Source organism: Mustela putorius, unplaced genomic scaffold (assembly GCF_011764305.1).
Source record: "Mustela putorius furo isolate JIRA1106 unplaced genomic scaffold, ASM1176430v1.1 tig00003845_pilon_pilon_pilon, whole genome shotgun sequence".
Taxonomy (NCBI): domain Eukaryota; kingdom Metazoa; phylum Chordata; class Mammalia; order Carnivora; family Mustelidae; genus Mustela; species Mustela putorius.
The window spans coordinates 74138855-74161343 of NW_025421998.1; the positions used below are offsets into that span (position 1 = coordinate 74138855).

The window sequence follows — 22489 nt, forward strand, 5'->3', positions numbered from 1 at the left end:
TTTGTTGATAATCTCAGTGACAGAGATAGGTGACCTAACATCATTTCTGAGCTTTGACTCAGGTCATGCTCATTGCCTCAAAAAACAGAAATCCGAACAATGGTGCACAGTGCCACAGCTAGGGAAGGATCCACTCTAGTTCCAGTGGATAGTGACCAACATAGTACTTGTAGACTTAGGATAAAATGTATTTCTATATTAAACATCTTTCCGGCTAAGTTAAGAATGTTCATTCCAATTTGATTAAATTTTAAAGCTAATCATGAAAATACTGTCCTGAATTACACAGTCGACTTAGGTCATCACTTACTATTTATTGAATGCCATATCCAATTCAGAGTTATTCTATGAGCATAAATAAACTCTTCTAGAAGTAGCATTGAGCAGTAGAGTCCTAGATTTGGAGACAAAAACTTGGGTTCAAGTTCTGGTTCTGTCATTTATGAGCCATGGGAGTTTGGGGCTTAGCATCTCTGAACTCTCAAGTTTTCCCTCATTTTTCAGATGAAAATAAAAATATAAATCTTGCCTTTTGTGATGAAGACCAATTGAGATAATATAGTCAGTTTTTTATTTTAAAACTTCAATATTGTATGTTCATAAAGTATTAAAATTATTGATATTGGACATGTTGGAGGCCCCTCAAGTCTGGACACCGGGTCCTAACTCTTCCAGTTATCCCAGAGCTTTGTCATCTTAGTGCACAAGGTAGGAAACTGGTACTTGCTGGTTAGATATTTAAGGAGAAGCTGTAGTATAATTTTATGATAAGGGTCTTAAATGGTTGATTGAGCCTCTAGAAGAGTATTAAAAGCCCCAACAAATAGTTTAAGGCTAACTTGGAAGAATTTGACCCAGTCAGCTAGCACTCCACCTGCAAAATAAAATTCTTTCTAAAAGTGGGAATATTTGAAATATTTGATTTCACTGTACTTGTTAACTGGAGAAAAAAATAGGGTGCATAGGTAAGCTGATTCTCTACCACTTTGCTTTGTTGGTTATTGTGCTGAGGAGAAACTTGTTTCCAGATCTTCATCTATTGACATTTCCATGGGGAAAAGGCCCTGTGAGTCACTGTTGAGAATTATGCCCAGAATTAACCACGAACCTCTGGTACATGTGTACTATTTGCAGGCTGTTATAAACATCCTTTATACATGATCTATTTTTTGGACTGCTTGCTAATACTTTAGTAAATACACACACACACACACACACACACACCATGCACATACAGGTGCCTTTTCAGGCAGAAGGTAGCCTTCTTTTTTTTTTTTTTTTTTTTTTTAAGATTTTATTTATTTATTTGACAGAGAGATCACAAGTAGGCAGAGAGAGAGAGAAGGGGAAGCAGGCTCCCCGACAAGCAGAGAGCCTGATGCGGGGGTCGATTCCAGGACCCTGAGATCATGACCTGAGCCGAAGGCAGCGGCTTAATCCACTGAGCCACCCAGGCACCCCAGAAGGTAGCCTTAATTCTAATGAGACATCAATGAAAGATAAGAACTCTTAGGCTCTTGGTGTAAGAAGGGACCTCAGAGATCATCCTCATCCTCATCCTCACCTTCCCATCCTCAGCTTGAATCTCTCCTCATAGTGATATCGTGATGATTATTTTTAATAATGGTTTTTATTGCATGTTTACTGTGTGCCAAGCACAGTGGTAAGTGAACTATGTATGCCTTCTCATTGATTTTGCATAACAACACTGGTGAGGCATATAGGATTATTACCCCTGCTCCACAGATGAGGGCGCTGCAGGTTTGGAGAGGTTAAGTGACCTTCTCTCAGTCACACAGCTAGTAAGCGACAGAGCCTGAACTGGTTCTGGGTTCTCTCACCCTTCAATATCACCCTCCATTACCCCCCCCACCCCCCCCACCCCACCCCCCGCCATCCCACCAAGTTGCAAACCAGCCTAGACTTGAAGCCTTTAAATGATGGCGGGCACGTGACTTCCCAAGGCACTCACGGACAATTCAGATTTCCTCAAGATTGTCTCCTATCTTAAACACTTCCACGACTTCACAGGAAGTCATCAGTGGTCTACCACAGGAATTTTTAGCAACAGCATGCTGTTAGAAGGAGAAAAACACCAAATAGAATAGCTGAGAACTGCCTTCTGTGAGTGTCCAGCTTAGGTCTATCTGGTATTCTATTAAGCAGAGGTGCATAGTTAATATTTCAGCATCCAGTGAAAAATATCATTATTTACTCCAGGAGGGTTACTCTTACGAACACTCTTCACCTGCAGATGTGCAAAGTAGGGAGTCTCCTACACACACACCTCAGGACCAGGAAGTAAATAAAAATAGTAAAAAGCCATGGTCCTCTGTTTTGAAGGGAGCCTTGTAAGTAGTCAGATATACCTAAAACACAAGGATTTCTGAGGCTTTAGATTATAGCAGATTATAAAGAGGAAGCAGCCCAGAGGCTCATTATAAACCGAATTGTGTGACTCCCCACCTGATGGACTGCAGCTGAGTCCCCAGCCCTACAAAGGAAGATATAAACTCTGTGAATGGTTCTTCCAGATTTTTTCTAAGATTTTATTTATTTATTTGACAGTCAGAAATCATAAGTAGGCAGAGAGGCAGGCAGAGAGAGAGGGAGAAATAGGCTCCCCGCTGAGCAGGGAGCCCGAAGTGGGGCTCGATCCCAGGACCCCGGGATCAATGATCTGAGCCGAAGGCAGAGGCTTTAACCCACAGAGCCACCCAGGCACCACCCAGATTTTTTTTTTATAATGTGACCCAGCTTGTTTATCATTTTCTCTAGCTACTTCTAACAGTCTGTTCATTGTTCCAGAAAGATTCTCCTCCTCTTCCTTCTTTGCTTCCTCTGAGGATATTGTACTCCTCCTTCACCCCCATCATTAAAAGTCACCACCAGGAAACCTGTTCCTTCCTCATCCCAGAATCGGTCTCTCGGCCCTGTGGTCTCGCGCTGCAGTGCATTGATTATGGAATCACTGTTGTCTCTTTGTGGAGGAGGACTAGTGGTTTTAGGGTCTTAATGATGCTGCTGATTTTTGAGAACTGGGGACACAGTTCAAAGAGATGAAATCTCTAAACCATTAGAGGATGTCTTCCATTTAATGGTATTAAAATAAAAGCTTTGGATTTAAAGGGAATATTCTTCATTTTTTAAAGAAAATTTCACTTAAGTTGCTGGACAAATGAAGGGCTGAGCTCATCTCTGTTCTGTGTCTTCATCTATATATTGTTATAGTTTATTGGATTTTTAGTTTTAGCTTTTTTCCTGCTTTCCCTGCATATATGCTTCCCCACCCACCCTGATCTATTCTGTTTCCTTTGCAGCACAGGAGCTTTTTATTTTGACGTAGTCCCACGTGTTTATTTTTCTTTTGGTATCTATGCTTTTGGTGTCCTACCCAAGAAATCATTAGCAATGTGGAGATTTATGTGAGAGGATGGTGCTTTTCTGTCAGTGATGCATCACTCTGCAAGGATCTGAGTTTTCACTAATGCTCCATACTCTTAGTATGCTGTGTCTACACTGCAAGTCTTTGCCTGTGAAGAGACTCCTTCTTGGCTTAGAGGTTATTTCATTAACTCCTTTAGGGTGCTAAAGACAAATTTCACTTTCTGATACCTTTCCAAAACAAGACTAATGTACTGGTTTGTTACAAGCAGCATAAGACTCCCCCCACCCCGTATTGGTGGTGTAAAAATAAATTTCTATATTAGTAAAAGGTATAAAGAAATTTTTCATAATCCTGTTATCTAATCCTATTTAAGACTCTTTCTAGCCTTATTTTCCTGTGCATTTTTAATGCTTAGGAATCAGAGTTGCATGACATATACATATTTTAAAAATATCAACAAAATATCAACATGGGGCTCTAAACTTGAACTTTGTGTTTGGGTATTGGGGGTATATTTATTCTTTTTGGAAGAGAATCATCAGATTTTCCATGGTTCTCTGACCTTAAAAAGGATATCTTCTAACCTGAAATTAAAGCCCAAGTCTTTTAACCTTGTGCCTTCAGACACTCTAAAATATTCTCAGTAACTGTTTTCTGGATGATTTACTTCCTCATTTTTTTATCATAAAAAATACAAATAATGAAATCTACCTCAACAGATTTTTAAGTATTATTAACCGTCTGTACATTGTTGTTAGAACTTTTCATCTTGCATATCTGGAACTCCATACTCACTGAACCAGGACCTCTCCATTTCTCCCTTTTCCTCCCAGCCCCAGATAACCACTTTCTACTTTCTGCTTCTGTGAGTGTGAATACTTTAGATAAGTCACATTGGTTGAATCCTTGTCCTGTGACTGGCTTATCTCATCTCGCGTAATGTCCTACAGGTTCATCCATGTCACAGCCCAGAACAGGATTCCCTTCTTTAAGGCTGAATAATATTCCATTGTGTGTGTATATCACATTTTCTTTATCCATTCATCTGTTGATGGAAATTTAGGTTGTCACCACTTTTTTGGCTATTGTGAATAATGCTGCAGTAAACATTGACATGCAGATACCTCTTCAAGATCCTGTTTTCGGGGGCGCCTGGGTGGCTCAGTGGGTTAAAGCCTCTGCCTTCGGCTCAGGTCGTGATCCCAGGGTTCTGGGATCGAGCCCCGTATCAGGCTCTCTGCTCAGCAGGAAGCCTGCTTCCTCTCTCTTTCTGCCTGCCTTTCTGCCTACTTGTGATCTCTGTCAAATAAATAAATAAAATCTTTAAAAAAAAAAAAAGATCCTGTTTTCATTTCTTTTGGATGAATGCCACGATGGCTTTGCTGGGTCATATGGCAATACAATTTTAATTTTTATTTTTTTAGACTTGATTTATTTATTTGACAGGGAGGGAGAGAGCACAAGCTTAGGGAGCAGCAGGCAGAGGGGAAGGGAGAAGCAGGCTCCTTGCTGAGCAGAGAGCCTGATGTTGGACTCGATCCCAGGACTCTGGGATCATGACCTGAGTCACCCAAACAACTGGGTCAGCCAGGCACCCCACTATTTTAATTTTTTGAGGAACTTCCATACTGTTTTCCACAGCGGCTGCACCAATTTGCATTCCCACTAACAGTGCACAAGGGTTCCAGTTTTTCCAATTTCTCACTAACACTTGTCATAGTCTTCTTCTTCTTTTTTTTTTTTTTTTTGACAATGGCTTCACACATCCTAACTTGTATGAGATGATAGCTCATTGTGGTTTTGATTTATACTTCCCTGATAATTTGTGATATTGAGTTTTTGTTTTGTTTTGTTTTGTTTTTTAGAGAGAGAGAGAGTGAGTGAGTGAGTTGGGGGAGGGAGAGAGGGAAAATCTTAAACAGGCTCCATGCCTAGTGGGGAGCCTGATGGGTGCGGCTCCATCTCCTGACCCTGAGATCATGATGTGAGCTGAAATCAAGAATCGGATGCTTAACTGACTGAGTCACCCAGGCACTGCTGAACATCTTTTCATGTACCTGTCGGCCATCTGTATGTCTCCTTTGGAGAAATGGCTATTGATTTTGTTTATTTGCTATTTGAATTGTAGGCATTTCCTATGTATCTTGGATGTTAACCCCTTATCAAGTGTATAGTTTGCAAATATTTTCTCCCATTCCATAGGTTGCTGTTTCACTCTGTTGTTGGTTTTCTATGCTGTACAGTGGCTCTTTGTTTTGATAGAGGCCCACTTATCTAATTTTACTTCTGTTACCTATTCTTTTGGTGTTCTATCCAAGAAATCATTGCCAAGACCAATATTATAAGGCATCTCCCTTCTTCTAGGGGTTTTATAGTTTTGGGTCTTTAAAAAAAAAAAGATTTTATTTATTTATTTGATAGACAGAGATCACAAGTAGGCAGAGAGGCAGGCAGAGAAAGAGGAAGGAAAGCAGGCTCCCTGCTGAGCAGAGAGTCCGATGCGGGGCTCGGTCCCAGGACCCTGAGATCATGACCTGAGCCGAAGGCAGAGGCTTTAACCCACTGAGCCACCCAGATGCCCCTGTAGTTTTGGGTCTTACATTTAAATCTTTAATGCAGGGGCACCTGGGTGGCTCAGTGGGTTAAAGCCTCTGCCTTCAGCTCAGGTCATGATCTCAGGGTCCTGGGATTGAGCCTCACATCGGGCTCTCTGCTGAGCAGGAAGCCTGCTTCCCCCCGCCCTCCCCCGCCTGCCTCTCTGCCTACTTTGATCTCTGTTTGTCAAATAAATAAATAAAATCTTTAAAAAAAATAAATCTTTAATGCATTTTGAGTTGATTTTTGTGTGTTGTTTAAGATAAAAGTCCAGTTTCATACTTGTGCATTTGGAATTCAGTTTTCTTCACATTATTTATTGAAGAGAACGATTGAATTCTTGTGTCCTCTATTATAGACATCAGGTGGTCAACTCTAATAGCAAACTTTTTGGGCATAAAGATATTTTGGTCTTTATGTTATTTTCTTAGGATAGATATACACAATGAGAATTACTGAATATCATACAGAAGTACTTCAGGGCTTTTAATGTTTATTGCCAGATGCTTACCAAAAAAAGATTGTAGTAGATTATACCATCAGCAGGTAACTCCTTCTTTTCCATTTTCTTACACCCTCACCAGTATTGAGCAGTCTGTTTAAAATAGAAAAAGGAAAGAAGGAAAATTTTTAAAAATTATGATTTTATTGGGTACAAATGGAATTCTATTCTTGAGTTTGTGTTCCTTTGCTACTGCTAGTAAGGTAGAACATTGTTAGCCATGTGTGTTTATTCTTTTCTGAATCATCAGGCCATTATGTAGACTTCCTATTCTTACCGGGAAAACATATTAACGTAAAGATAGAGCAAAACATCGTGTCCTAAGGTAGGCAGACCTGTGAGGTGTCATTAACAGGGTCCAGAAGTATTTGAAACAAGGACTCTCACTACTTCTTGTCCACGGGCCAAAGATAACCATGGGAAGGGAGAGTTGATTAGCTCCTTGCCTGTTTCCTTTTTGATAAAATGGGTATAAAAATAAAGGCTTCATAGGTCTGAGGATAAGTAAATGTAATTATATTGTGTAACTTATCCATACATAGTAGGTACTGGACATGTGTTGGGCCTTCATCATCTTTTCGCTGGTACTTTCAGCTCTATTTCTATACTTGTTGCCTGGGCTACAGCAGACACTGCCTAGAGAAATGCATTAAGAAGTACTTCTGAAACAACTTAGTGTGAAGAGGGACAACTAGAGAGTGTAACAGTGGCCCTGCATTGCCTCTGACCTTGAGTCCTCACAGGGTCCCTTTAGGCCTACAGATATGAGGGGAGGCTCTAGCACGCTCTGGCTATGGCTGTTGTCTTCCAGAATTCCCAGTTTGTAACTTTTGGCTGATTAAGAGTTACTCATTACCAACCTTTTTTTTTTCACCTCCCTGCTCTTTGCCACCAAAACAATAATGACAAGTAACTAATAATGATTTTTTTAAAGCAATAAACATTTTTTCCCTCCTCATACAATCTTATATGAAGCTTTAGTGAACAAAGCAAGTAAAAGTAGACCCACTATGATTGAAACTGGGATGAGAAAGCAAGTAACCCAGCAACCCCAAGACACCTGTGCACACAGTTGAGAAAAGAATAGAAGCCTATGACCAGTCACTACCTCTGCAGGTGAACTCCAAGCTTGTGTGGTCCCACCCATAGAACTGGAGGCTCCATACCCATTCTGCGGAGCCCCTGGGGACTGAGGGAGTCCCGAGGGCTTGAGATGTCTGAGTGCTGTGGGTGGTGACATTGAGGGGGGAAAATCACCAGCAGCAATGTGTGGAAAGCTTTCATCTTCATTTTGCCTAAAATACTGGCACTAGTAAGCCAGGGGCTCTTCCTCCCAGCCAAACAGTGGGGTACAGTGGGCAGCCCCTGAGTGTGCTGGGGGAAGGGCGCTTGCTATGCTCCTGAAGCTCTTTTTACCAGCTGGATAGCCTGGACTTGATGCAGGAATGACATGAGAATCCAGCCTAAGAGATAGGTAGTTTTTAAATTCTAAGTCTCGGAGTATGGAAAGTCATGAGGAAATAGAGAGGAAAGAATAAAAAATGTTATGACAGAAATGCATTCCCAATAAAAATTTACGCTTTTTTTTTTTTTTAAAAGCTCATCTAATGTTAATCTAGAAACTCTTATTTCATGGGAATTTTAAGAGGCTTATGGGGGAAAACATCCTGGTAATTGTATATGCTAATGGAGTATCCACAGGACCTTGTTAGGGTGATGGAAATTCTATTTCATGCAAACACTAATGCAGCCCTCCCTTTATGTCTTGGTAGAGCTGATTGACAGAGTATAAAATTGCTTTTTAATCCAATTTAGGAAACAAAACGTGTAGTGGGTTTCAGCATTTAAAAATGCTTGAAGCGTGGAAGCAGAAACTTAAAATCCTCTGGCAGATTGTCTGTGATATTGTATATCAATGGTACATTTCAGAAATATTATTTCAATATTAATTTCTTTGAATTGAGTCATATTTTGTTCCAAAGCTTTTTTGGATTAGAGTAAGGAGAATGTATTGTGGAAATATGACCCAGCGGAAAGCGAGCAGAAACCAGATTTTAGCCACATTTCTCAGGAACAGATAGTTTCTAAAAGGTCTTTTTCTTTAACAAAAAGCACTATAGCTGCTCCTATCAAGGCCACTGCCATCATGGCCGCCCTACCTTGGTCACCAGATCCTTTGGCCTCTTGTCAAACACCATCCTATTTCATCTCTTCTTAAGCCCTCTGTCCCACTGACCATTTTTTCTACCTCAGGGCCATCTTGGCTCCGAACTCCCTGCTCTCTGGGTCACTCCTGCATTTCTGGGCACTCTCCTTCTACATTGTTTCCTCCCCTGTCCATCCGTCTGGTTGGTTCTCCGGGAGTATCATTCATTACCCACCCCCTTCTTGCTTGAAGCTCTCCTGGGAGATGTCCTGTGCTCCACTGCTCTGGCTTCCTCCTCTCCCTGCACATCCAAATCCCTGTGTCCAGCTTCTCTTCTGGGCTCTAGATTTGCACACCCAGCTGCTTTCGGGCCTTCCATCCAAGCACTTCAGCTGTCCTCTGGTGTCTTATCTTAGCTAACTATCTCACATTATTCTAGTTTCCTAAACTAGAAATTTCACAGTCCCCCTTAATGCCTTTTCTTGCCATCAGATTCAGCCAGGCACCAAATCCTGGAGAAGTCCTCTTCAGTTTAATCAGCCCTCACCCAGACCATGACAGAAGCTTTCTAAGACTTTGTTAATTTCAGTATCTCATCCACTTGACTTGTACATTTCTTTCAGAACCACCAGTGGTGCCAACTCGCTTCTTAGCTGCCTGTTATAGCAGATTTCAAACCATCTTCCTAGGAGCCCTAAGAATACCTTAGACCTCTCTTGGGTATCTCCTCTAGGGTCCTTCACCAGCTTTGTTTTACATCAATTTCATGTATTCTGTTTTAAGTTGCTCTTTTTCTTTTGAAGAAATTTTTTCTGTTTCTCAAAGTTTGAAAACTGTAGAATAACTCAGAGTGGAGATCAGACTCTGGAGCATAGGATGGAAGATGTTTTACAGTTTCCTTTTCCTGCTTTCCCTTGGAGAGTAGCATAAAACCTGAGTTCCAGTGCAGTTTATGGCACATACCATTTGTGCAACTCTGGTCAAGCGACTTAACTTCCCAAAGCCTTCATTTTTTTCCATCTGCAAAATACGAGTCTGATTCCCTGACAAAGTTGTTGGAAGGAGTGCCTGAGCGAGTACTTGACACCCATTAGTGCTTGGTCAGTGCTGGGATTGCCTATCATGTTGGTACCTAAGCACCTCAAGATCATAAGCAGATTATGCCCTTTGATGTTTTGCTGCCACTGCCCAGCCTTGCAGCGGCTTTTTGCCTCCCCTCATCTTTGTGGGTAAACTAACTGAATTAATAAGACTGACTCATACTTTTTCTGCGAAACCTTCTTCAAGATAGTACCCCTCATTTGCCTCCTTAGTACTAAGTCAAGTTGACCCATGAATAATGCAGGGATTGAAAACCCCATTATAACTTTTCAACGCAGTTGAAAAACCCCATTATAACTTTTGACTCCCTAAAAACATTACTACTAATAGCCTACTACTGTTAGCCGAAAGCCTTACCGATAACATAAAGTTGAATAATACATATTTTGTATGTTATATATATTATATACTATATTCTCAAAATGAAGTAAGCTAGAGAAAAGAATGTTTAAAAAATTGTAAGAAAAGATACATTTTAATACTGTACTGCATTTATTGAAAAAAAAAAATCTGCCGGGAGCTTGGGTGGTGCAGTTATTTGAGCATCCAATTCTTGGTTTCAGATCAGGTCCTGATCTCAGGGTCATGAGATCGAGCTCCATGTTGGTCTCTGTCCATCTCTGTGCTCAGCGTGGAGTCTGCTTGATATGCATTTTCCCTCTCCGTCTGCCCCTCTTGCTCATGTTTCTCTCCCTCTCTCAAATAAATAAATCTTGAAAAAAATCTGCATGTAAGTGGATGCACACCATTCATGCCTACATCGTTCAAGGGTAAGCTGTATACACCTTTTACTAAGGCAGTCATCATGTTGGATTTTATACACACACACCCCTACTAAGATTAGGGATCATCAGGATAGAGACCTGATTGATTCATATCCTTGCCCTTGACGAGTCCTTGAGGTAAACTGTGGGTGCTGCCATGGGTGTTTCATTACAGTACACTGTGATTGCTCCCCAATCCTTCCTTGGGATGCACTGTGGACACTCCGGTGTTTTTGAATGAAGCACAGTAACTGATGAATAGATGAGTGAGCGGCAAGCAGCACTTCCCTTGGACGGAGGCCCCCTGAGTTCCGGGGGTTCCTGGTTCCTGATCACTGGGTGTGGTTTGGCAGTTCAGCTTTGCATTGTGTTTATTTCCAGATTGGTTAGTGACTCCTCAGTAGCTGGTTCTTTTCAACCTATCTGACTGTACTGTAAAATTGCTGAAGGATTTTACCTAAAAACAGATTCAGTTATTTGTGGGACATACATACCCAGAAAATACAACTTCCACAGTAATATGAACACTTCATTTTTTTGTTAGTAAAAATAGCTACTATTTCGTGGACATGTATGTGCCAGGTACTTTGTGAATACATAGTCTTCAGTAGTTAAAATTGGCAAGATGTGTATTCTTAATATTCTAACGGATGAGCAGGCTGAGGTTGAAAGAAGTTAACTTTGTCCAGGACTCAAGAGGGGAACAGTAGGGCTTGGGTTCAGACAGTGGGTCAAAATGGCAGAGGGTGTGTTAGGACGGGGGAGGCAGGGGCCATGGTACCGTGTACTTCAGTCCCCATCGCAGCGCTCCTCCAGAGAACTATGCTTACGTGGGGTATTTTTGTCCTGTTCCATCGTGTGCCTTACTGAGTACAGGGAGTAGGCAACATTGAGACTCAAAATACATACCTTGTCTTCCAAATAGAACTAATTTTATTCTCTGAAGCCTTTACTTTATTTTTAAAGTATCCATTCTGGGATTTCAGCCTCTTTCATCATACCCAGTTGTATATATACAACCATATAAAAGCCATATAAAAATTGTTGTCTCTGGTTATCTTTTTCTTTCATTTGTATGGTTTTTTTTTTTTTTATGTTTTTGTTGGGTCTAGAAAATAGGTTTGTATTACATATACATACACACACACAAGCACATATGTACATATACACAGAGAAATAGAAATGACTTACAGAAAACTTAGAAAGTACCCAAAAAAGCACAAAAGAAATTAATCTCTCATAAAATCAAATATTTAACCTTTAACATTCAATCTCTGACTTTCCAATGTATTAATGCCTATATATATTTTTTTAATTACCCAAATCATAGTCTGTATGGTACACTCATCTTTTTCTTCATTTAGTAATATGACATGAACATTTTCTCATGCTAATATTCTTCCACTACCTGATTTATTGGAAGGAACCTGATAGCCATTGTCTAATGTGCTAAAATTTACCTAAATGTATTGAATTTACCTAGATTTAGCTAAATGTGCTGAAATTAACTTGTATTTGCTCATTTTGTTTGTTCCCATGTTTTTTTCTAATGATTTTCATATGACTTCTATTGTTGGTATTTAAAAATCTGAAAATAGGGGTATGAATTAATTCCTGGACATTAATGTCTATGTGAAGGGTACCTTTGGGATCATTTTCACTCAGATTATTAGAGAATTTTAACACTTTAACAGAAGAGCACTGTCACCTGGGGTATTTGCTAATGGGCCAGCTGTCTCCTGACAGGTGACAAGCCTCTGCTTAAATACGTCCATGAGAAGGCACTGCTCTGCTCCTCTTTCTGTGTTCTGGCTCTGTATGTTCCTATGGACATAAGGATCTAGATTCTGACGAATAGATTTTGAAAGTTGTTTCTGAAACCTTTTGGAGGCCGTACATCAAGATCAATGTGATTTGAGATTCTGGAAGGAAGTTAGAGGCAGGGTAGCAGGCAAGATAGCACGGAATGCTAGCTTAGTTAATAGAAGCCAAATAATTATTACAGACAGGCAGAGAGTGTTCTCTGATTTGCGAGCTACAGTTATTCTAATTGATTTCTGCATACTTGTGGATAGGGATCTGCCCTCTTCCATTTATTTTTCTCTTGACAAGTAAGATGTGAAATGTTGTTCCATGCCTTTCTAATTTAGACATTGCACATGTTGAGAACTGATCTTGCCAGCCATTTTTAAGCCTGGCCAAAAACATAACACATTGTTTTATTAGCCTTCATCATCTGGTTAGAGCCAACATTTTGTTTGGAACTATACCGGAGCATAAATCCCCTTTATAGGCATAACCCATTTCTGCCATCAAGCAGATTCAGTAAGAAGGTAATGAGTGACCTTGGTGGGTTGGTCTGGTTAGCATCATGAGGCTGATTAGAGCAAGGATGCTCATTCTGAGACATGTCTTAGGAAGTGAGATTCACGCTCTTGAGGATCTTACGATTCAGCTTTGGGAAAAGACACACAAATAACTAATATAAGGCAATGTATGAAAGGTACACATACACAAAGATCAGAGGCATCTTAGAGGAAAAGCAGAGTATTACCTCATGGCCTGATTTTAGGGCTGTGGACGATGATGTCCTTGAGGCCATATGCAGCATATTGAGCCTGCAAGCTGAGTAAACCATCCGTTTCACACACATGTGTACTATATTCCAAGTATATCTAGATGCCCTGGTGGCCAGCAACGCTTTTAAACCTACATTCATTGTAGGTTTTTGCCATATTACGTGTTTTCAATCAATACTACACTTAAAATCCCTATCTTGGGTGTCTATAAAATTTTTTCATGTTAAAAATTATTTTAGTGGGGCGCTTGGGTGGCTCAGTGGGTTAAGCCTCTGCCTTCAGCTCAGATCATGATCTCAGGGTCTTGGGATCAAGCCCCAAGTTGAGTCGGGCGCTCTGCTTAGGAGGGAGCCTGCTTCCCCCTCTCTCTCTGCCTGCCTCTCTGCCTACTTGTGATCTCTGTGTGTCAAATAAATAAAATCTTAAAAAATAAAATAAAATAATTATTTTAGTTACTTGAATATTGGAAACTGACATTGTCTACAGCAATGCTTTTGTGATAGAATGTTTTGTGATAACAGAAATGTTTCTGCATTGTCCGGTATAGTAGTCGTTAACTACATGCCTCACTTGAGGAGTTGACTGAGAAGCTGAATCTTTTATTTTATTTGATTTCTTTTTTGTTTTATTTATTTGTTTGACAGAGAGAGATCACAAGTAGGCAGAGAGGCAGGCAGAGAGAGGGGGAAGCATTTTCAATGCAGAGCAGAGAGCCCGATGCGGGGCTCGATCCAAGGAACCTGAGACCATGACCCGAGCCAAAGGCAGAGGCTTAATCCACTGAGCCACCCAGGTGCCCATTTTATTTGATTTTAATTGATTTTAATTCAAATAGTCACATGCAGTAGAGGCTACCATATTGGATAATGCAGATCTATTATTTCTAGTCTATTACAATTATAAAATAAGTAATTTTCTACCCCCCCCCCCACATTTTCTCTGCCCCACCCCCTCTGTTTCAAGTCTATCCACAAATGTGGACCTTCCCACTTCTTCTCGGGGCCGCTATTCCTGAAGGTTCCTTAGCCAAGAGAAGAGTTATTTTACAGATGCTTAATGAAATGACTTCGAAAGACTTTCCTAGTCATAGAGATAAAAGGAATGGTAGTTTATACTTTTCTTTCAGCCACCATCTTATTCTCAGGGACTTGAAGAAGTCTCTATATCCTGGGATACATACACACTAATGGTTTTCATGTTTAGTTGTTTCAGAGTTTATACAGCATGTTCTTTCTTTAAAAATTGACTATTTGATAGGCAGCATAGCTATAAATCATTGTTAGAAACTCAAAAATAAAGTCTTACTCTAGGGCTCTTATTAGGCTAGAAAATTTCCCTTTCCTTTGTTCTCCTGATGATTATTAAGAGTAACCAAATGATCTTTCTTCTCTTACTCTGGAACAATTAATACAATTTATAGCACTTACAGGGTATATGTCTTTCCCATGACTCATTGCCTTGGAGTCTTTTAAGATCATCATGGGTGGTGGCAACATGGTATAATAGCTTCAATTAAGGTAACAAGATCATAAGAGGATAGTCAAATATCTCTGAACATAAAACTCTCCCTTATATTTATATTATAGTTGCTATTCATTATGAATGGGGTGCTGGTTAGATTACTAGGTAACTCAAAATTATAATTTTTCCCAAAAGACTTTTGTTCTGCACTGTTCTGAAACGAGGAGGAGGAAGGCAGTGACCTGTAGAATTCGAAAAGGCATATGAACAAAAAGATCTTTTGGAACTCATACTTGAGGAGTTTCCATCAAAGTAATCAACAGCTTTCATGGAACAGCCTGGAAAGAGGCCTTCTTCCCATGGAGGTCTTTCTCTCTAAGGAGGGCCCTCTGTTCCCACCCTCCCAACCCCTCCCCGGCAAGGGTGATGACTGTATCACTCTTCTCTGCTGCACTCTGGATGGGCTCTCTTACTTTTTTGAGCCCTGGGGCTCAGAGATTTTTTTCAAATAACAGAGCCAGAGTGAAGAAAGTTTCATTCGCTAAACCAAGAGGCCAGAGTGTGTCCTCCTGGTTCCTGCCAGGTGTGTGTATCCTGAGAACAGGTGTGTCAACAGGAGAGGAAGCTTAAAGGCAACTGCACTCATAGTGCCCAAAACACATAAATCTACAGTGCGATAACAGAACACTGAGAGGTGTACCATGATCTCCATTTGGTAAAGCAGGAGTCGTCCATTCTTCTTCCTCCCTCGTCGATTCTACTGATAGGTAAATCTTCAGGCAGTTGTTTCTGACATCACAATTATTAATCATCTCATATCACTTCCTTCTGCCGTATTTGTCCCATTTTCCTTAAACACATCCCTCTATCATCTGCTAATCTCCATTTTAAAGGAGATGCATGGGTTTTCGTGATGGTGGTTGGTGGTGATGGTGTATATGGATGTGTGGGTGAAGAGTGAATGACACCCAGGGAGAAGCCAGAAAGCAAAAAGAAGTTAACATTTGCAAATATAAAATACCACCCTAAATTTGCTTCCCTTTCTATTCTGTAGTAAACACTAAAGAATCCATTCTGGCCCTGTGCTCCCATCTCCTTTGTAGAAGATAGGAATGAAGAGTCATAAGCTGAGGATCCTTCAGTCTTTGGGAAAGAATCTTAAAAAACAGTATAGTTTGGGGTCTGTACTACCCCCCCCCCAGGATCTTCCTGTCCTCAGGCTGCCATGCCTCCTTCCTCCAACATCTGAACAGCTAGGGGTGGCTTTTTTTACTGGACTAGGTCCTTCTTGGTACATCTGTATAGAAAAAAATAGTGAGTCTCAAGTCTCTCTAGTATAGTGGGTTTAGTCCTATGACTTCTTAACCTTCACGTGTTCATTTTATGTATTTTCGTTTCTGGCTACAAAATTACACCAACTTACTGTGTGTCTTCTAATTTTCCGTTTTGCTGTTTGAGTCTATATGTTTCATTGACTAAAGTATCTAACTCTGAAAGCCTCTGATCATCACCTTAGGAAACCTAGTTCAAGCCTAACTATCTGTTAGCAAACTTTGGGTTGCTGGATATTTTAGTAATTGCCTTCAAACATACTAACAAGGTTGCAGGTTTGATGAAATGCTAATGAGTGGTGGCTTTAGGGAAATCAGCCTCTCTATTCTCAATATTGAATTCCAAATTACTGTGTTTTAATGCGTCTGTCTCCTGCCTTTTTTATTTCAGTACCTACTAGAAATGAAAAGCTTAATCCTCCCCCCAGAACATATCCTGAAGCGAGGGGACAGTGAAGCAATAGCATATGCGTTCTTTCATCTGGCACACTGGAAGAGGGTGGAAGGGGCTTTGAATCTTTTGCATTGTACGTGGGAAGGCAGTAAGTAATTTTCTTTCTTTGAAACTTTTTTTTTAAGAGCATGAAAAGATGCTAAAACTGTTTTTATACTGAGTGTTCATGATGAATAATGATGATTTGCATATCTATAGCTCTACTTCCCTGCAATATTCCATCACTGAGAGATGATGGTTTATTACTGAGATTCTTCAGTTCCCCAATGGTAGTAATTGTTACTGTGACGATGCCATCTCTGTACCTCAAAAAAGGAAGGTTATACAGTGGACGGTATGAATCTGGACTGTTCTGGCAGAGGAGAACTGGAAAACCCTCTTTGGAGACCTGAGCATCCCCTCAGCTTCATGGGAATCTTTGGCAGGGGGTTTGGCCAACCACTTCTGGGTGGCCTTTCTGGGAGGATTGGCTGATGAGCCACAGTTATCCTCCACTGGAACTAGGTTGGCCAAACAAATGAGCAGCAGTTTTCCTTGAGAATAAGAGCAGTGACCACAGGACCCTAGTGTTTGGTGGCAGCTGTAGCATTCATGTATTAATGGATAATGCCTACTCGATAGCTGTAGGGATAATCAGTCTGAGCATGTGCAAGGTACTGTTGTTCTGTGTAAGGAGAAAAGACTTCAGTTTCAGGTGAGATATGCTCTCTGTCCTGGAGAAGTATCTCGTCTAGTTGGGAGGAGTAGCCAGCATGACACAGCTGCTCAGTGATTTTTCAGAAGGGAAAGGTCAGTGAGGTGCTGCAGTCACGGGTAACCTTATGGATCATAGGAGATTTGAACCAAGCCCTGAAGAACTAGGACAGTGTCATAAGCAAGGACACTGTGCTAAGTGGTGGGACTGCTTAGAAGAATGTAAATTGAGGGGAAAGGCCCAAGATGACAGATTATTGGACAATATGTGCATTGACACACTGTCATTAGTTAAGCAAAACAAGTACAACATGTAGTGTGGGTGTTTTTTCCCCTTCTCACAGAGAAACAAAACAACTATTAGTCTTCTGATAATTTTTTCTTAGTTCACCCCTCCTCTGATCAACCTCACAAAGGAATGTCTTTTTAATCCCTGTCACTGTGTTTATCTTTGCTGCTTCCATTTTCATTTTGATAATCTTCTGCTCTTCCCTTTTCCTGCCCTTCCCAAACCCAGCAGGAATCCAAATGGATGCAGGAAGTTGGGGGGGCAGCCAAATGGAATGGGGTAAAAGTAAGTTGAGAGAGATGGGACTCAAGTTGATTGAAAGCTTTTTGTTTAGTTTTGAAACTATTTCTTTAGAGAATTTCTAATGAGTTTACTTAAATAATTTACTATTTATAATTTGAGGGGTGTTAACTTAGTTGATGCTTCCACTCCCACGCCATTATGTGTAATAAGCTACTCCCGGTGCCCACATTGTACTCAGGGCATGTGTGGGCATGTGTAAAGTCCCCCCACTGACTTTGTTGCATTTAAGGTGTTCTACCCAAGAAAGACAAAAGGATTTTTATTTAAACACAAGAAAAAGATCGAAGCCCAGCAAGATTGAGCATGAGAGGCCTCACCTAGGTTTAGTTGTAGGAAAAAAATTACATGGATAGATTGGCTCACCAAATAAAGACATATTTATAGATTAGCATTTTAAAAACCTAACAAAAGAAGCTTTTGTCATCAATCGGCTGGATCTGATTGATAAGAAAGTTACAGTTATATGGAAAGGAACAAAACGGGGAAGCAAGAAGTGATAGAGACACGGTGTTAGGAATGGCATAACCATAAAAAAAAATTCCATGAGGAATAATAACTAGAAATTTTGTTTGGAAATTAGTTACCCATATAATTAGATATTAGTGGCGGGGGTGGGGGGATGCCCTGGACCAACTGGGAAGGACCATGGGATTTGGACAAATGTGAAGTGACATCGTGAGCTCGTTCATCTAGCAGCGTGGTGATGTTGGGGGGATATAATTAATTACCTCAGATTAGATGGGCAGAATACTCTTTATAATGAAGAGAGGGGGTGAATTTTTAGACATAAACCAGTATAGCAAGGCAGTCAGGGACCTCAAGGAAAGGGAAATTCTGCATTTGATCCTTATAGATAAACAGAAACCACCCCAAGGTGCTGTACCTCAATTCTGGACAGGAACTGTGAGAATGCTCATTAAGCACCAAGCACCTTGGAGAGTGCATGTATAAGGGGGTAATATATGGAGGGTTTGTGTGTCTGTCATTCCATGTACTCTTCCTGACAATGTTCTGAGTTAGGCAGGAGAGAGGTGGCCGCCTCTGTTGTTTAGGAGAGGAAGGGTCATTGAGACAAGCACCTGGTTGCAAGTTTTGCCACCACTGTTGGTAGAGCCAAGTTGTAAACTCTAGTTCACTTTCTCTTGCCTCTTCTTTTCTATAATACCAGCTATTTTGACCTTTCCTGAATAGATTAAGCATAAGAAGATCGGTTATCTCTAAAACATTTGTTTGGAAGCCTTCAATTTATACTACTACTCATAGGCTCGGGTGTACTTATTCCTCTTTATAGTGTTTAGAAAGATAATCTTTCTAAAATTATATTTTTGATGGTGAATGTTGACTTAAACATTTTAAATACAAAATGGGCCATTTTATAAAAAATAAGTAAATTCTACATATAAACAAAGGAAAGACTGGAAATAAATACATCTTTAAGTAGATCTTAAGAGATTTTTTTCCCTCATGTTTGTATTTTTCAAATTTTCTCAACAAGCATACGTAGTTTTCTACAAGCACAAATATGTATGTGTATATATGCATAAATGTATATGTGTGTGTATATATATATATATAAATGATGTTTCAGTACAAAGTTTTGTAACTTTTTAAAACAAAGCTATAAATCTCTCATGCAATTTAGAAGAATTACCACTCAAACTTCAAACAGTCACGTGCAATCTTTTGACATCACTTCTAGACCTGTTTCCATTCTAAGTTGAATGGAGGCATCAGAGTTTGGATTTTAAATCAGAAGACTTGGATTACAATTCTGACTTGGCTATTGAAGTGGTATTGACTTAACTTACCTGGCTTTTGAACACTGTGAATCGCTGATGACACTGAATGCCATTGCCCCACCCCAGATTGTCCGGCTTCAAGGCGGTTTCGTTGAGATAGCTACAGTGGGTGAAGGGTGCCTTCTCCCTTCAGAGGTGCCCTGACAGCCTGTGCCTGAGCGCAACAGACTGCACTTCCTCCAGTGTACCACGTGGTGGCGCCTTTTGACATTGCCAGCCTCCTAGTTTAGGTTTTGTCCTTTATTATTTTTTTTTATTCTTTCTGAAATTTAAGACCATTCCCCAACTCCCTTCCAACTTCCCCTTTTCATTAGAAAGGAAATTCAGAGAGGAAGGTAACAGTACCTAATTTCACCAGTTCCTATGTTAAAAATTAATATTCTTTTAGTTAATTGATCTTTTGGAGATCAAAAATGTTGGTTTAGGAGTGGGGATATAGATATATTTTTCTTTGCTTTTTAATGAGTTTATTATGTTGGAGCGTTAGTCATCTTGTGGAATTAAGTGAGTCTCCCACCAATCAGGCTGAAATAATTCACATTTTTGATAAAACCCCAAAGTCCAGCTGATGCATGGCAGAGATTGTTTGGGTTTGAAACATATGGTGGTTAAAAAAAAAAAAAAAACTGAGTCCTCAACCACAAATACATCAGCATTTCAAAGGTTTCTAAAATGTTTGATTCATCACTGTCCCAGCCTCTGAAATTGCACAACATGTTCCTCAAAGTCAAGATAATCAAGAAAGGGGAAAAGTTTTAACTTAGAAGATTTAAAAATACATTCCTTAGTTCGTTATACAGCTGCCACCTTATCTGAATTACACTTATTTTAAACACTGTAGGTTCTGGTTATCCTCACACACACACACACAAACACGCACATTACTGCAAGTATGAGTTGAATATACAAAACCTATATAAATGAGCAATCTCATTTGTACTGGGTCTATTTACAACAGCGTTGCGCCTTGTGGGACTCTATTTTAAATGGCACATCTTCTGTTTTACCTATATTAAATACTGATGTGGCCTTCTCTCCCTCCTACCTCGATCTTTTCAAGGCTCGTTTTGGCTGTATTTATTTTATAAAGCAGGGTAGTCTGCTGACTGCAGCTGTGAACTTCAAGGTTTAATTTTCTAGTTCTATATATCAGAAGACAAGTATGCCATGGAGTAAATCACTTAGCCTTTCTTTGTTTCCATTTTTTTCCACCTGACCAAGTAAGACTCTTTATTTTCTTTTTGGAGATTTTTTCCCCAAAGAATTCACTAAATAATGTATAAGATTTGAAGGTGGTGTTTTTTGGGGGGGGGACTAAGACAGAGTATTTCCTTTGAGAGGAGAAAATGGCCCATTGTTGGAGCATAGGATGAAATTCCGATTCTAATTTATTCTTTTTGAACCTGATGGTAAATGTTCCTTGCTGTAAGATGTAGTCCTTCGGGCATTTCCACTAACCAGACCTTTCGTCCAAAGGGCTGGTACCTTTTGCACTGCTAAAGAGAGATTCCCCCACCCCTCACCCCGTAGTTCCAATGCTAAATTTTATAATTTGGGAGAGGGCAATGGTCTGCTAAATTTCCCGGTCGAAGCTAACTTACACTAAAAGCCAGTCTCCAGGTCTCATGCAGCGCCTCCCCATCTTCTGCCTGGTGGAGCCAGCTTGTCCCTTCCCTTTGTTCTGCCATGGTGACTCACCATAATTTGGATCCACTTGAGTTTTTAAAGGGGAAACTCTGTCTCTTCCTGATTGTGCATTAATTCACATATTCCTTTATTCAGTGAGCACATATTGAGTCCCTCCTTGGTACCAAGCATTATGTTTGAGATACAGGATGAATAGGACTCTGAAATGCTTTGAGAGAAATGTTAATATGTGTGTGTGTGTGTGTGTGTGTGTGTGTGTACACGCATACATCTGTTCATGTGTGCTCACCTATGCATATTTTAACACACGCATCTATGTAATGTGTAGTGTGCATCCAAGCAATACTGTCATGGAAGTAGGAACAGTGTTAGAGGGTCGAGGCTTGTCAACAAGTTAGTGAATCTGCTGTAAAACTCTAGAATTTCTCTTCAGAACTGGAATGGTACATCATTGGAAACTCTAGAATTTCTCTTCAGAATTGGAATGGTACATCAATGAGCCAAAGGGAAGCGATCTTTCCCAAGACCACAAATAGTGAAAGAGTGCAGATCAGTACCTTGGGCTTTTGATTTGAGAATTTTATATGATTGTGTGCAAATACCTCATGAAGATCAAATAGCCTTTATGGCCAGTTACCTACTTTAGAGCCAAGGGTGAAATTGTAAAATTTGTATTTTAATGATAATTTTCTATTCTGTCGTTTGCACCTCTAGTTATTTATAAATAAGCAGCATTTTTACTTATAAGCAAGAATATGACCTGATCGAGAGAGCCGGAACTACGGGTTTAGTAGAAAGGGAATATAGAGGGAAAACTGACTTTTATTGAGCCATCAGTCCCCATGTTTAGACACCTTTGCCACACGTGGTCTCTTTAAGGTTCTCAGGGTCTATAGTATTCTCGTTTTTAAGACAAAGAGACTGGACAAAGACTAATGACCCATCCAGTCATCTAGTTTTCAGCTGGTCAAGTTCAGGTCGTTGTTAGCTATCGCCTCCACGGCTCCTCCGTTACATACACAGCACAGGGGTGCTACCTCAGGGAGATCATTCACACAGATTTTCAGGATTCTTGGACCATCTGTTTCCTGCCATAGGCTGTGAGCTCCCATCAACGCAGGGACAATGTGTAGCTCACTCTTCTGTCCCTGGTGCCTGAGGAAGGCACTCGCAGTTTGATGATGTGGCACTGGGATTCAAATGCACTTCTTGCTGTTACAAGTAATCTGTCTAAACACAGGTCCCCGGGATCCACTTTGAAAAGGCAACATAGACAAAATATCAGATATTATCTTCTTCTATCCTTGCTATTAGTGGGTAGGCTGAGAGGTCATTAGAAATCGCTGGGAAAATCGGAAATTGGTTTATTCCTGTGTCCGTCCTTCTATCCCTGTTTTCATTCTCTTGACTTTTTCTCCAGTGTTAGTTTAGGATCTC

General features: G+C 40.3%; 1 protein-coding gene across 10 annotated transcripts in view; it reads left to right on the forward strand.

The window, feature by feature from the left end:
• The window catches only part of ST7 (suppression of tumorigenicity 7), a 236648-nt gene that overhangs the window by 199883 nt on the left and 14276 nt on the right, over window positions 1-22489 (forward strand). For 7 of the 10 annotated variants that reach the window (XM_045062905.1, XM_045062907.1, XM_045062906.1 and 4 more), the window contains one exon: window positions 16259-16409. The exons of 2 other annotated variants lie outside the window; for them this stretch is intronic. In XM_045062905.1, coding sequence (XP_044918840.1) covers window positions 16259-16409 — 151 coding nt within the window. Of the gene's footprint in view, window positions 1-16258; window positions 16410-22489 lie in introns of those variants that run through there. One more of the 10 variants, XM_045062909.1, reaches the window with a different exon arrangement.